We start from the raw sequence: 15,215 nt of genomic DNA, 5'->3' as shown, positions 1-15,215 counted from the left end.
GGGAGAGCGCGGCGGGGGGGCTTCCTGCGCCAGGCCAGGCCGCGCTCACCCCACCCGCCTTGTTTGTCCTCAGACCGCCCTGAGCACGTTTTTCCAAGAAACCAACATTCCCAACAGCCACCACCACCCCCAGATGGTAAGTTCGGGCGAGAGCCGCGCGGGCCCGGCCCTGCCCTGGCGGCGCTCGGAGGGCGGCCGGAGGCTCGGGCCCAGTGGTGGCCTAGGGTCCGGGCCGGGCGCTGTCAGCCGGCGGTGACAGCCATGTTGCCGGGGAGCGCCGCGCCGCGAGTGTAAACAAAGAGCCAAAATGTCTTCCAGGAAAGAGCGGCTCCCGGCCGGCGCGGGCTCGCCCCACTCTACTGCGCTCCTCCTGGGTGCCCTGGCTTAGCCCATGGCTGGTCCCTGGCGCTGGTCCCTGTGAGGAAGGCCAGAAGGGATGAGGAGACGGCCAGGGGATGAGCGAGGGGGGAAGGGGGTGGGTGACAGTGGATGGGGACGGAGCCCAGAGGGCAACCAGACACCTGGGGGACTGGGGAGCCCCTGCACAGGCCCCAGAGAGGAGGCCCGGAGTCGAGGTCTTTGTATTGTCCATGAGGAACCCCTCTTGCTGTTGAGTGGCCACCGCACCCTGCCCCCTGCACACAGCCAATGCCACAGGCAGCAGGAAAGGGATAGAAACCCACCCTGGCTCAGGAAGCCAGGCTCCCCCACAAAGGCATGTCCACCCTTATCAAAACATGGGGTGGGAGGCTCAAAAAAGGACATACCCTAAGCAGGGAGGATACACAGATTTGGGCCCAAGATAAGGCCAGGAATGTGCACTTAATCTCAGCGTGTTAAGATATACAGTCCAGGAAACACAAGCAGCTTGGGTCTGGATCTGCTTTCTCTTTTTCAAGCTGACGCCGGGCCTGAGCCTTTGCCCTCCTGGCCACGGGGTACCCTGCTCTCTTGAGACCCAGGACATCCCTTCTCCACCCCCCTAGTTACCTATTAGCTCTGCTGGGGGAGGAGGGACCAGGCTCCGTGATAGGTATCATAAAACATTATTTCCCCGGAGGGTCTGTTGTCGCCTTTAAAGGTACATTTTTGGCATTTTTAACACTCCAGTGTCCTTGCTTTGGCCCCCTCCAGGGCCAAGGCTGCAAATGGTTCCTTTACTGCGTCTTGTCCCTGGCTCCCAAGAGGCAAGGAGAAGGGTCTTCGTGACCTTTGTAACTGGCTTTTCTCTTGGAGTGGCTCATTCTATAGACAAGTCATCCAGAAATGGTGCCTGGAGTATGCCGGGAGATTGGTATTGGCCGCAGGCTGTACTGCAAACCCAGGCAGGTCTGAGTCTAGGACACCCTCTCCCAGAGACACCTTCTCCTGCACCTGCCCGGAAAATCTCCGAGCCCTACTTTGCACTGGAGTCCGGGAGCTCCCCACTTCTAGCTCCCCTCAGGAGAGCATTGAGGTTTGCTTTTGCCAACGGTGGCCATTCCCCAAATCCCAGGCTTCCAGCACAGCCATTCTGAGGGGCCAGGAAGAGGGAGGCTCGCCTGCCCCATGAGCTGGGCCTGGCATACCATTTAGTTCCTGTTGCCCCTTCTCCACAAACCCCAGGGGGATTGTCCTCCCTGTTGAAAGTCTTCCCCAAGGACAACAGGCTTCATACCAGACGTGGTCTGTGTGCCACGCATGTGCAAGGTCAGACTTCAGCACCCATGGTGAGCACCTTCCCTGCCTCGGAGCTGGCAACTTCTTTACATAAAATAAATCAAAGGAAAAGTTAAATAAAAACACCGGAGACCAGTAACAGCCAAGTGGCAGTACAGGAAGGCCCAAGGCACGGGTAACTGGTAAATGATTACCCGTAGATCCCCCGTTGGAGGAAGCTGCCCATATGATAGGGAAAGTTCCTGATTGGGTTTGGAGGGGCCAAGAAGAGATGGTCACAACGCCTGGAAGTGGGAGGACCTAGGCGGGGTGGACTCTAGGAGCTAGAGCAGGGGTTTGGGGACATCCGGGCCAGACTCTGGTTTTGTAGAAAGAGGTGCTCCAAAGAGGTTCAGGAACTTGCTCAAGTCCACGCAGGCAGGTGGGCACGGGCCCTGTGGCCATGCAGGCTGTTCTCCAGGCGGGTGTTGAGGAACCGTGGTGCCTTGGTGAATTGGGGAAGTCGGTCACGATGCTGTGATGCAATGGCCTCCGCCCCACCCCCCTATTCATTGTTTCCTGCTGTGGAGAAGCTGGCCTGGGGGAAAGGAACCGGGCAGCGGGAAGGGAGAGGAGCATGTCCGGGTGGGGCAGGCCTCTGCACGGGGTCCTTTGGCCTCCTTGAGGCCCCAGGAAGACAATGGTCAGGGCTTCCTAAGTGCTGTATGGGCCCTGTCAAAGTGACCAGGGTTTGGGTTCGCCTCCCTGGGGGCCCCCTGCTATTTTCTGGCGTGGGTCTGACTGCAGGACTGAAAGCTCCCTTTCTTGAAGGTGAAGAGTCCTGAGTCTTGATATCCCACCCTGTGCCCAGGGGAGGGGCTGGCGTTGCTAAAATAGGAGACATTCAAAGGTTCCCTATGGTTTCCTGGGAGGAAGAGAAGCACTTCTGGTCAGGAGCGGCTGGGTGTACATCTTGTTCGCTGTGCCCCCTCTTCACACTATGCTTCCAGCGACATGCTCAGGACGGCACCCCTACGTCTAGCCCTCGGGAGTGGCAGAAGACAGCAGGTGTAGGACTGTTTGTAACCATCCCGAAGAGGAGGGCCAACAGGGGCTGACAGACTGAGGACAGCCAGCCTCTGGCCAGAGGCAAGATAGCGGTTCTAGGCGAGAGCCCGCAGATGTGGAAAGTGAAATCCTTGGGTGCTGTGCTCAGGGACCCTGACACTGCGCTGGGCTGACTTCAGTGCACTTGAGTGTGGCCTGTGTGGGGGTTAAGACTTGGGACTGCAGACCAGAGAGCCTGTGGATTTCTTCAAACTTTGCTATTGGTGCATTTTCGGTCAAGTGACTGGAGCGCAGGGCCTGTTTCCTCCTCTGTAACAGTCACTCAAGCCCCCAAGCATCTTCAGAGGACTAGTAGGAGGGCGGAGGTGCGGTCTCCGTGGCCTACTGGCTGTTAAAGTGCGGTGAAGCCCAGCACCGCGGCCATGTAGCTTTCCCGGGGTTGGCACAGGGGAGACCCTCCACCTGGCCGCTGTCCCTTGGCTGACAACCCAGGAACATCCGAGGGTGGATTGTGAGCCAGCTGGGTCCCTTGCCCAGGGGAGGCACTGGGCAGTGGTGTCCTGGGCTGCTCCTTGTCCTTTCACTTTAATCTGACACCTCAGCTTCTGGTTGGAATGAACTGTTTACTTCGGAGCCTTTGCGGGGTGTTGCTTACAGGCACCCCGAGATGCTTAGCTTGGATGGGTTGTTGGGTCTCTCGGCACAGAAAGCGGGGTGCTTTTGTCCAGTCCAAGCTGCCTATGGGCTGAGGAAGGGGAGGAAGGCAGGGCCAGCCCAGGTGGGGCCCAGCAGCAGGCCTGGGCCTGGTGGGCAGCCCCCAACCGTGTGTTCTCTCCCAGCAGATGTGTACCCCCAGCAACACGCCTGCCACGCCGCCCAACTTCCCCGACGCGCTGGCCATGTTCTCCAAGCTCCGTGCCTCCGAGGGCCTGCAGAGCAGCAACAGCCCCATGTCAGCCGTGGCCTGCTCCCCCCCTGCAAACTTCAGCCCCTTCTGGGCCTCGTCTCCCCCCAGCCACCAGGCGCCCTGGATCCCACCCTCCTCCCCCACTGCCTTCCACCACCTCCACTGCCCACAGCCCACGTGGCCCCCAGGAACACAGCAGGGAGGCGCCCAGCAGAAAGCCATGGCGGCGATGGATGGCCAGAGATGAGACTGGATGGCGCTGGCTGGAGCTGGGGGGCAGTCCAGGGTCGGGGACACAGGAGGGCCGGGAGGGGGGAGTTGGGGGGGTTTCCTGAAGATCGCACTGGAAGATTTTATAAAAGAATTTTTGTGGGTGGGGAGGGCAGTAAACTTCTGGGCCACTTGGGTCCTTCAGGAGTTTCTCTACAGGCAAGTGTTTTTCTCTTTTTAATATATAATTATAATATATATGAATATATAATGTAATTAACGTATGTGAGGATGGAGCTGGCCCGCCTGGGTGCTGGGAGTGGGGGGCTGCTTGAGTATCCCTCGTGGCGGGGTGTGCTCCTAAGCCAGATGGAATGATCTCCCAGTCCCAGAGTGTCCGCTAGTGACACCTTGTGGAGCCAGGAAGAGGACCATGGCCACCACAGCCCCAGGGACAGCGCGGTAGTGACTGCAGGAGGCACCCAGAGGGCCCAGACCAGAGGTGTAGAGGCCCCTCGGCATTGTGGGGTTGTCCCATCTCTTCCCTACCCTGATCCTTGGTCGTGGCCCTGTGGCAGCCCTGTGGCTGTTGTCACCTCTGTCTCCAGCTGGGCATACAGGGCTGGCGGAAGGCTTGGTTGTCCCATCCCTCGCAGTGCCCTGGGAACCCTGCCCTCTGCGTGCAGGGATTGGAGGAGAGAGCAGTGGGACTGGCTTTTGGACTCAGTTCCCAAGTCAGAATCTCACCCCACCAGGGTGGAATTTTAATGTAAAATGTAAAAAGAGACTTTTCTAATTTCCCTGGTTTGTGGTGCCTTTATTTACCTGGGTAGGACCGGCTGGCTCCTGGGGAAGGGGGCTGCCGTGGGCCGTGCCCAGTGGGGGAGGCGGTCCACTGCCATTTGGCCTGGGTGGGATTGAATGGTGCAGGGAGCAGAGGGACAGGGACAGGTCCTGCCTCAGTTGTTCCAATGCTCTTTTCTTCTTGGCCCCTGTTCCTTCAGCCCTTGACAGAGAGTCGTCAGCGCTCACCTTGGAAACATTTGACGTGCGGTGGCGAGAGCTGCCTGGTGGCCTGATGACAGCCCCTGTCTGCCCGGTGCTCAGGCGTCTTCATGGACCCTTCTGCTTTTCCCACCCTTGGCTTCTGAAAGGGTGGGGTGTCCCTCTGCCGCTTGTGTGGCCATGACCTAAAGGCCCCCAGAGCTGCCAACAAGACAGATGGGCGGCTCTCCCGGGGGCTGTTTGGCCTCGGTCCAGCACTCACGGGTCCCGCAGGCCTGGCTGCCTGGGGAAGGGGCGGCTGGCCACATGGGACTCCCTGAGCTCTGTCTTACATACCTCACAGCCCTGTAATAGGCAGCGCCATCCTAGACGACCCTCCTGGCTCTTGGCTCCCACTCCCATGGCCTCAGCCAGACACAGTGCAAACCAGGACCTGGGGGTCCAGAAGTTCGGGCTGGGGTGAAGCAAAGCCAGGAAGCAGCCCTGCGCGGTAACCTCCCGGCTTCAGGTCTCCCACGGGGCAGCCCCTCCTCCGTTGGAGCAGAACTCAGAGCCAGCTGCCCTTGTCCTCCGTGAGTGCATGTGACACAGTGCTGTGCAGCCCGGTGTGCTCTTTCAGTTTTATTTCCTGGTCGGAAACCCCTGAGACTCCTGCCCACCTGTGCTTTCCCAGGCTAGAAGGGGGAGCCCCTCCCAGGCACGGGTGCCACCTGCTATGACCCCCCCATCCTGGGACCCAGACCCAATGTGGTGAGAGGATGGGGGTGGTTGCCTGGGTGAGGAGGGCTGGTCTGTCCCTCCTGCCCCACCCTGCCGAGCTGGTGACTTTGGCTCCCAGACCAGGAACACTGAGCCGACCCATCTGACATTTCAGGGCCAGGGAGGGGCCGAGTGAGAGAAAGAAGAGCCTGAGCTGGCCCCGCCTCGCCTCCCGCTTGTAGAGCAAAGGGCACGGGGTTGGGGGTGTCCCTGGGCCGCCCTTCCCACCCAGCCACCAGGGCTTTGTATCAGCACGTAGAGTCACTGGGTCTCAGCAGACCAGGGGTGGAAGGGGAGCCCATGCCCCCCCCACCGTGCCCACCTAGGGTGGTCGAGAAACCGGCTTGTCTCTGGCCACTTCCTTCTGCTCTTTCCTGTGTGAGTCTACCACCCCCTCAACCCCCGAAAACAGGCCTCTTGCCCCAGATGTCCCTTTCCCATGTCAGGGGGAGATAGGAACGGGGGTGGGGGGAGCCCCATCCTTAACTCTGGGTACTTCCTTCCCTGGGGGGGACCAGCGAGAGTAGATACTGTTTAATGACTTCAGGGCTTTGTAGGCTGCAGGTTAGGTGCACGCCCCCTCCCCCCAGCTACTGGGGGACCCCTGGAGTCTGGGATGCCTCCGTCCTGGGGGCTCTGGACTCCACAGTGGTGGGGCTCACCTCGCAGATCCTGCTTCAGCCTGAGCTGAGCCCACCAGCCTCTCCCGCCCTCGTGAGACGGCACAAAGGTCCAGGGTTGGGCAGTGGGGCCTGGTCCCACAGGCTTGGGGGTCTGAGTGGAGTTGTGCAAATGGAGCTGGGCTGGAACCGGGTGGGGTGAGGAAGGCTAGTCACACCTCCCCACACCCTGCCAACTCACTTTCTTGGGTGGAAGGGGTGGGAAAATGGTGTTCACCTGAGCCCGTCTGCCAAGGGATGGATGGCCTTCGGGCCGGCTCTCCCAGCAGCCCGCTCAAGGGTCAGTAGCCAAGGACTGCAAGCAGAAGCCTTCCCAGGAGGCTGAGGGCTGGCGTCTGGTCAGAGGCGCTGCTTCCTGAGCCCTCGTGCCAGGACTGGGACCTGCCCTGAGCCTGCGGCAGGCAACCACACCCTCCCCTTGACATCATGGGCTCCCAGCCTCCTCAGTGAGGGTCACCCTTTAGGCCAGCCCCCCAGACAAGCCAAGGGAGGAAGGCAGTAGCACCTTGGGTCTAGCCAAGGTTGGTCCAGGCCTGCAGCCTGGGGCCTGTGCCAGTCTCCCCCATCCCCCGGGCATGATGCTCAGGCCCCAGCACGGCCCCTTCAGGATGCTGTTGGTCTGATTCTCAGGCTGCAAACCAGGCAGCTCTCCAAGAGCAGGCCCTTGGGCTCAGCAGACCCAGGGTGGCTGGAGACGCTCGGAGAGCCTCCTTCTCACTCCATCTTCCTGAGCCAGGACTGTCGGAGAGGCCTCGCCTGACCCAAACTCCTTCCTAAGCATTTATTTCTAGCTTGGCTCAAGGAGCCGTGGTGGACCGTGGCCCACGGGTGGGCTCCTCGAGCCCCTCCCCAGGAGGCAGGTCCATGTGCATCCCTAGCCCTGCGGGGTTGCCCTGCACGTTCGCCATCTCTGTAGGGCTGGGTGGGTGGGCTGCGCTGGTCTGGGAGAGACGTCCCTCGGAGGACACAGGTCTGTCTCTATCTTTCCGTTGACTTGAAGAAACTGCAAGACAAGAGAGGCTTCAGCTGTCCTGCCTCACTCATAGCTCACCCAAAGGCCAGGGAGGTCGGAGCAGCCTCCTAGCCAGGCTGAGCAGGGGCCTGGCTAGGCCGGGGAGGGAGCGGAAGGCCGGGCGTGCAGTGCATGCTCTCATGTGAGCTCCTAGGCCAACGGCTAAGGTCCCTTTAGTCTCTGAAAGAAGATGAGTAAACAAGCCATCCTGCAGGGCTGGGGTCCCCCATAACAGTTCCTCTGTGAGCACCGGGACTAGTGGCAACATGCATGCAGGGGAAGGAAGGAATTTTCTCTGAAGCAGCTGTCCACTCTCCTTCCATGATGTTTTAAGTGCCTTTGGAGTGGGGTGCCTGGGAGAAGGACACTAAGGACCCCCAAGAAAAGAGAATGTGGGGAGCCAGGATTACAGCCCTCTGAAACCTTCCATCTCACCCTTTCTCCGTTACCAGTTCTGGCTCTGGGGCCAGCTGGCTCAGCCTTGAATTTCAGCTCTGTCACTTAGCTGTGTGACCTTGGGCAGGTACCTCAACCTCTCTGTGCCTTGTTTTCTCAGCTGTGAGCAGGGCTGACGATGGTGTCTGGCCTCCCAGTACTGGTGTTAGGTTGAACGTGGTTCATACACATACAGCTCCTGAACAGGCCCGGTGGTGGGGAGCCCTCAGTGAAAGCCAGTGCCGTAACCACTCCAAGCACTGGTGCCGGTGTGGAGGGGAAGGCCTAGAACACCCAGGGCCCAGCTCCGAACCTGTGGGCCAGGGTGTGGGCTCCAGGGGCCCTCAAGCCTCCTACGCGCATTTGCAAAGTGTGGGTACATAGCTGTTTTACAGGACAGAGGTCAGCACCCTCATGAGGTTTCCATGGGGCCCTAATTCCGAGAAACAGTAGTCCCGCACCCCTTGAGGACAGATCGGGAAACAGAGGTCTCAAGAGGGACACTTGCGCAGAGACCCTTGGGTGTGAGCAAGCCTCCAGCTCCAGGCTGGTGTCTCTGGCCCGTGGCCTTGGCAGGTGCCCAGCCTTTGTGTGGCTGAACCGTGGGGGCCTCAGCTACCTGACCCTCACCTCAAAGATCAGGGACTTGGGAACCTTCCACACCTGAGGAAGGACAGGGTCGGGCTGAGGGCTCCTGGGGCCTGCTGTAGTCATGGCCACCAGCTGTCGCACAGGATCCGAGGGAACGGGGGAGGGCCCAAGCCAGGAGCCGGAGTTGGTCCCTGATGCGATAGGTCACCTGCCTGCGGACCTGGTGCGCTCTCCTCCCCCTCCCATCCCGTCCTTCAGCTCCCAGGTCGTCCCTCCAGGGAAGTAAATGGGTACGTGGCATGGGCAGGAGAGGAGGCTGGGGACAGGGCCGAGGCCACCCGGAAAGACAGCCCACCCCAGGGGACACTACCTGAGTGGTTGGCCGCCAGCATCTGTGCGCTCTGAGGCCGTGAGGGCAACTGGCTGCTGTTGCCAAGGGGCTGCGGCCTGTGCACGTGGGGCCGGGGCTGCTTGGGCTTGTTCTTGGCGATCCCTGAGGCTGATGGGGCAGCAGAGGGCAGGGTCGGTTCTGGGAGGCCCAGAGCTGTGTGGGGTCCCACTGGGGTAGGGAGGGGGCTCAGGGTGGCGAGTCAGGTCATCCTCAGCCAGGCCAGGCTCTTTCTGAGCTGCAGCTACGCCCTCGTGAGCACTTCGTTCATTCCCACTGCACCTCGGCGCCACACCCCCGCCGCCCCTTGGTGCTCTGTCCTCTCTGGTCTGGGCACATAAGCCTTGCCGGAGCTGGGTGAGTGGTGAGGGCCCACCACGGCTTCCGGCTCAGGAGAGCGGGCAACTGGAAAGGCGCATGCCAGCTCCGGCTCACGGATGTGGGTACCTGGGGGAGCTAGGAGTCACTAAGTGGGGCCATGTGAGGGACCCTGCTGAGTTTCAGAGAGAAGTGGGACCAGGCTGTGATGATGCCCAGGACAGAGGCCACCTGACATCTGGGGGTGGGGAAGTCCCAAAGGCAGGCACTCCGTGTCCAGTGGCCCAGAGAAGAGGCTGGCCTGCCAGGAGATGGCCATCCCTGTGGGGCCCACGCACAGAACCCGAGGGGCCTCTGGGCCGCCTGCACACTCACAGTCTTTGGTCAGGATGCCTGGCAGCCTCGTGTCCATCCGTCCCTTGTAAATATGTCCGTCCAGGCCCAGGATATCCACCTCGTCATGCTGTGGAGGCACATGTGCCCGTTACAGTCTCCCTCCTGGGGGCTCAGAACCCTCCCGGGAGGCCTTAGGCAGCACCAGGGCAGAGCGACAAGGTGAAGGGAGGCTGAAAGGCAGTGTTCGGGAGCCCGTGGCAGGGCTGGTGGACAGGTGCTAAGAGATGTTCTCCCCAACCAAAGTTAACCTGAGGCTTAAACTGAGTCTGACTAAGAAACCGCCTCAAGGCACGGGGCTGGGCCAGATCACTTCTGGTGGCTTTTCCCGAGTGACCAGGGAGTCTGGGGCCACTCCGGGGCCTCCCACCTGTGGCTACAAGCAGGGCCCTGACCTTCATGGCGAGCTGGACGTCCTCGGGGGCGTACAGGCCCTGCGGCAGGTGCTGCAGGCGGTTGCGGCGGGAGGGGTAGGTGAGGGTGTGGCTGCCCCCACAGCGCCGCGGCATGGTGGAGTAGGTGTAATCCGCTACGTCTGGCAGCCTGTAATGATGGCACCTGGGGTCGTGGACAGCCCCCAGGGACGTGGCCTGGGCCACCTGTGGGGGACCAGCCAGGAGACGTGGCAGCTCTCTTCAGGGGTTTCTGGGAGTCAGGACAGGCAGGCGAGGGAAAGGGCACCCTCATGGCTAGGGCATCCTGAAGACACGCCCCCTCCACAGGCTCATGGACTCACACACACACACCCCTTCTCCCGGGGTTCTCTTTGCATGGGCCCTACCGCTTGTAGCAGGGGGAGCTGAGGCAATGGGCGTGCAGAAGCTCGCGGATCATCTGGCTGCTGGCCCTGACGGAGCCCCCGAAGTGGATCTGCACCTTCTCGATGTCCATGAGCATCTTGGAGTGCATGCTGCGCAGGTGCCCTACGCTGCGCTCCATCTGCACCAGGTCGCCCCGGGGGAAGGCACTGCCCAGCTTGAGGCTGCAGGCCAGGCAGACAGAGGGAGGCTCAGTCCCCCCGCCCTTGCCCGGTGTGTACAGGAAGCCTCAGGCCTCGCTGGGTAGTTAGGGGGAGGCTCACCCGAGCAGACAAGGCCTTCACCTGTGTAAGGCGCTTTCTTTCTTTCTTTTTTTTTGTTGTAGGGTGAGTGTACTCACTTGCCAGAGAGACCGAGAGTGAGAGATCACCCCCTAGAGGGGATGGCCATGCCACAATCCCTTCTCCTCCACTTGGGATTTGGGGCACCCATGCACCTGGAGTGAGTTTTAAGTTGCTGATCTGGGACTTGAACTGCAGTCGGCTACGTGGGAGTCCAGTGATAGAACCTTTGCGCCATCTAGTGGTCCCATGTAAGCCACTTTCTATGGCCCCTTTTCATCAGGACCCTCTGTGGGCTGAGCCAGCACCACAGGAAAAGTCAGAGGTTTGCGGGCTCTTGGCTGAGGCTGGGGCCACTGGGCAGCTCAGCCTCAGGGCAGGGAGGAGCTCCTTCCACAGCCCCTGAGGGGCCCGGCCCTCCAGAGAAGCTTTTTCTCACAAGGGAATGTGCGGATGAGCTGGACAGAAAGGCACAGCTTCTCTGCGGTGGCCTTGGGCCTCTGCCTATCACCACACAGCTCACATACACACGTGGAGCCCCTACGGCCCAAAGGGCACTTTGCCCTGAGCTTCATTCTTAGGAGGTGAGGCCTCAGAGTCTGAGAAGGCAAGCGCCCTGACCCCAGCTACCCGCCCTCCTCCCTACAGCCCCGGGGTGCTGCGGCAGCTCGAGAGGTGCAGCCCTCAGAGGTGGCCATAAGGGCCACGGGGATCAGAGGGCAGGTATGACGAGCTGGAGAGCTAGCTCAGAATCGGTCCAGCAGCCCCCGTTCCCAGCCCTGAGGAGGAGGCCCTCTGCGCTGTGCCCAGAACTGCCCTCCCACAGCCCTGGCCCAGACTCTGCTGTCTCGTACTTGCGACTCTGCTGCCGAACCTGCTCCAGTTCAAAGACCGTGTAGGGCCGGATGGACCGGTGCCCAGGCAGGCCCGGGCCTACAGGTGTCACGGGGATGAGTCTGGGCAGGGACAGGGGAAGGGGTGGGGAAGGGTATGAGAAACCCCATCGCCCAAACCCACCCATCACCCACTCCCATATTCCACCTGCCTGAAGGATCTTCCCAGCTGCCCCCGGCCTGGGCCCAGCCTCTGAAGGACCGGGTGGAAAGCAGACCCAGGAGCCAGAGAAGGTAAGGACGAGAGGTGGAGGCAGGTGGGGGCAGGGACCCAGCCCTGCTGTGCCCACCCCTGTTCGTGGCCACCAACCGGGGACGGCGAGGTGCAGGCACTCACTGTCCCGTCACAGGTGTCTCCAAGGGACGGTCGCACGAGAGGCAGTGGAAATGCGCCAGGAGCTGCCTGTCAGGAAAGGGACGTACAGAGGGTCAGTGCCTGACCAGAGGGTCTGTAGGAAGAGCCCAGAGGCGTGGCCCCCGCAGGCGAGGTCGGCTCAATGCTCCATGCTCGGCTTGGTGTCAGGTCCAGGCTCTGCTCACCAGGAACTCATCTGCTCCCAGCCACTCTGGCTGCTGGTCTTATCTGCACCTGCCTGTCCTAACTCAAAGCCAGGGGGCTCCAAACAGCCCTTGAGGTCGCCCTGTGAAAGCCCCAGGGGCCCCCTGGCGGCCAAGAATGAGAATCCTGAGATTTAAGGCGACTAGGGACCTCTCCCTGTACAAGCCCAGAGAGCTGGGCTCCCGACTCCCTTTCTCTGCGGTAACACAAAAAAGGGGTGAGCTCGTAGAGCTTTTTGTTTGCTAGCTACAGGGCATGTAGACTCGCCAGAGAGGTGGTAGGGAGTGAGAAATCACCCCCAGGGAGGATGGCCACACCGAAATGCCTTCTCTATTCTTCTCTCAGGATTTGGGGTGCATACACACACACACACACACACACACACACACACACACACACATACACACACGCATACACACACACAGTGCCGAGCACGTCTCCTTGTTTTGCTTTGTTTGTTTCTTTTAGGTATTGTCACAGGGCATGTGCACTTGCTGGAGAGACAGAGAGGGAAAGTGAGAAGTCACTCCCTGGGGGGGATGACCATCCCACAGTCCCTTCTCCATTCCCCTTCTGGGATTTTGGGTACATGCACACATGTGCCCGGCATGATTTTCAAACTGCTGGGTCTGGGACTCTAACCATAGACGGCCCTATGGGATCCAACTGCCTTAACAACTTATGCCACTGGCTGGCCCTCGAAGAGCTTTTTAAGCCCTAAAATTCAGTCCCTCTGACTGGATGGTGGGCAGGACGAGTCGCGTGTGTGGGAGTGGTCTGACACTGGTCCTCTTCCTGCATGCCCTGCAGAGCAGGCCAGCCTCACCTCCGCATGGCCGCTGCCTCGTCCGCCTGGTACAGGGGAGAGCGCTCTTGGAGCTGCTGCCGCAGGGACTTCCAGCGGTCCTCCAGCATCTGCTTCACCGGGTCCAACTCTAGGCGGTCCAGCTGCAGGGGAGGGGTGGCTGAGCTCTGAGAAAGCAGGTGGGGGCCGGCTGGTGGTGTAGAGGCTAAAGCGCTAGATGCCATGACTGTGCGGTTCAAGTCCTGACCTAGCAACTTGAAAATCATGCCCCAGCATGTGCGTGCGTGCCCCAAACCTGCACGCGAGACTAGGGGAGAAGGGATGGGCTTTCTCGCTTTCCCTCTCGCTCTCTGTCTCTTTTTGGTGAACTCACGTGCCTTCGAGCAAATGTACAAGTATGTATGTAAAACAAATGCATATGAAATAATAAAATGAAATATACATGTTGAGAATAATAATTTTTGAGCAATGGCCCCTGTGGGGGGTGGTTTTTCACTTTGTCTCTCTCTCTCTCTCCTTCCCCAGAGAGTACACATTCTCTATAGCAAAAACTGAAAACAAACAAACAAACAAATAAGAAGAGGGGCCAGCAGGTGGCGTGGTGGTTAAGGGCGTTGGACTCCCACATGGCTGACTATAGTTAGAATCTCGGACCTGGCGGCTTGCTTTCTCACTTTTCCTCTCTCTCTCTCTCTGTCCCTCTCTGGTCAAATTAAAATAAACAAACAAAGTGAAATAAAACAACTCTAAAAAAAAAAAGAAAAAGAAAGAAAGAAGAAGCAGGTGGGGGTCCTGTGTCTGGGCGCAGGGCCAGGGCCGTGCAGCAGGGGAGTCCCCAGGCCGCCCTCGAGCCCCTGCCCTCACCTTGCTGTCCATTTCCGCCAGGAGCTTGTCCAGCATCTTCTGCCAGTCCCGCTCCTGTCCGCTCATCTTGGCCACCAGCTCCTGCATCATGTGGTTCAGCTTCTCTGTGGTGGCATCAAACTGGATACGGCTCACTTTGGCCGCCAGGGCACTCTTGTCAGCTTTCTGCTCGGAGAGAAAGGAAGAGGCCTTTGACCTGGGACAGAGCCACGGCTGGGGCCTGTCACCCTGGGGTATCAACCCTTGGCACCTGGCAGATTTCTGAGGCCCCACATGTCCCCCACTCCTGACCTCTGGATGTCCAGCGAGACCTCCCTGGGACACAGTGGCTCCCAGGGCCTGGCGCTTACCACGTCAATCTCCAACTCCAGATGTTCCCTGTTGGCCTTTTCCTTTTCGAGCTTCTCCAGACCCTGGTACAGCACCTGGAGGTGGGGTTGCAGGTGAGCAGGGAACCGAGTGAGGAGCAGGTGGCAGGAGCAGGTGGGTGGCGCTTGGGCTCGGCCCCGCCCCCGCCCCGCCCCTTACGTCTATGTCTTTCTGCTTCTGCCGGTGGTCCTCGATGAGGTTGCTGGTGGTGATGTTGAGCTTCTCACAGTCACCCTGCACCTGCAGGATGGCGCTCTGCACGTGGCCCAGCAGCTCCTCGTCCTGCGGCGGGAGGGGCCAGGAGGGCTCTCAGAGGCTACCCATGTGGCTGCCGGAAAAGCTGGCCCTCCACGCACTGCCCGGCAGATACGCTAACTTTAGACCCCGGTTGCTCTCACGTTTTGACACTGATAAGGGAAAGGCTCCCTCCCTGTCTGGGTGTCCACCCCAGCGGAACACAAGTATCAGTGCCCCCTGTCCCCTGGGCTAGCCTCCGCAGACCCTGGACTGCTGGTGGAGGGATCAGGAAGTGACTGAGGCTCAGGGGTGATGTGCTGTTCTGTGGCCCTGGGAGTTAAGGTATGCGCTAAAGTCTCTTACCCTCTCTGAACTCCTGAGTCCAAGGGGGAGGACTCGAGGGTTTGTGGCTGTGCATGCCTCCTTACGTAAGCCTGCCCTTTAAGGTGTCAGGAAAATGGGGAAGGGGAGTCGAAGCCTCTGGCCCATGTCCTGTATCCCTGTGGCCTGCACAGGCACTGCTCCACTCTCAGCCACCTGGCTGCCCCTCCATCCCTTGTCCCCGGATCTGGCTCTACTGCTCTTCTTGCTGTGACCCTGTGAAAGGACCAGGGAGCTGTGGGTCTGCTCAAGGCCTCCCTGGGGAGCTCCGTCACCTGCGCCAGTCATGGGCCTCTAGGGTCATGGCTCTCCCCTGTGGGGCCGGGCCAGCTGCCCGGGGAGGGTGAGCAGACACCCACCTGGCTCTGGAGCTTGGCCTTCTTGGAGGGCCGGGAGGCAGCCAGGCTGTTGACCATGTCCTGCAGCTGCTCGTAGCGCTGCACCAGCGTGCTGACCTGGTGGCTCAGGTCCAGGCTGCAGGCAGGGCAGGTGGCCTCGGGATCGATCTGGCCGGGTGTCAGGTGGGGCGGGGCCTTGTGTGGGGTCATGCTCATGGACAGCAGCGTGGAGGAGGAGGTCAGCATGCTCTCGATGATCGCCCTCA

General features: G+C 60.4%; 2 protein-coding genes across 2 annotated transcripts in view; one reads left to right on the top strand and one right to left on the bottom strand.

The window, feature by feature from the left end:
• Positions 1 to 4,623, top strand: part of UBALD2 (UBA like domain containing 2) — a 16,249-nt gene extending 11,626 nt beyond the window's left edge. Inside the window, exons 5-6 of the mRNA XM_006145922.3 lie at positions 6 to 136; positions 3,549 to 4,623. Coding sequence (XP_006145984.1) covers positions 6 to 136; positions 3,549 to 3,860 — 443 coding nt within the window. The 3' untranslated portion in view covers positions 3,861 to 4,623. The remainder of the gene's footprint in view (positions 1 to 5; positions 137 to 3,548) is intronic.
• Positions 4,624 to 7,017: 2,394 nt separating this feature from the next.
• The window catches only part of QRICH2 (glutamine rich 2), a 33,142-nt gene continuing 24,944 nt past the window's right edge, over positions 7,018 to 15,215 (bottom strand). Inside the window, exons 12-23 of the mRNA XM_027770774.1 lie at positions 14,971 to 15,211; positions 14,153 to 14,275; positions 13,975 to 14,049; positions 13,625 to 13,789; positions 12,782 to 12,903; positions 11,734 to 11,799; positions 11,358 to 11,459; positions 10,186 to 10,386; positions 9,800 to 9,947; positions 9,387 to 9,474; positions 8,676 to 8,804; positions 7,018 to 7,270 (exon numbers count right to left, since the gene is read on the bottom strand). Of these exons, the coding sequence (XP_027626575.1) occupies positions 7,065 to 7,270; positions 8,676 to 8,804; positions 9,387 to 9,474; positions 9,800 to 9,947; positions 10,186 to 10,386; positions 11,358 to 11,459; positions 11,734 to 11,799; positions 12,782 to 12,903; positions 13,625 to 13,789; positions 13,975 to 14,049; positions 14,153 to 14,275; positions 14,971 to 15,211 (1,666 nt within the window). The 3' untranslated portion in view covers positions 7,018 to 7,064. The remainder of the gene's footprint in view (positions 7,271 to 8,675; positions 8,805 to 9,386; positions 9,475 to 9,799; positions 9,948 to 10,185; positions 10,387 to 11,357; positions 11,460 to 11,733; positions 11,800 to 12,781; positions 12,904 to 13,624; positions 13,790 to 13,974; positions 14,050 to 14,152; positions 14,276 to 14,970; positions 15,212 to 15,215) is intronic.

This window comes from Tupaia chinensis, unplaced genomic scaffold, assembly GCF_000334495.1.
Source record: "Tupaia chinensis unplaced genomic scaffold, TupChi_1.0 Scaffold000159_1, whole genome shotgun sequence".
NCBI lineage: Eukaryota > Metazoa > Chordata > Mammalia > Scandentia > Tupaiidae > Tupaia > Tupaia belangeri.
The sequence above is the reverse complement of the archived record's forward strand: the minus strand, read 5'-3'. Positions and strand labels throughout refer to the sequence as shown.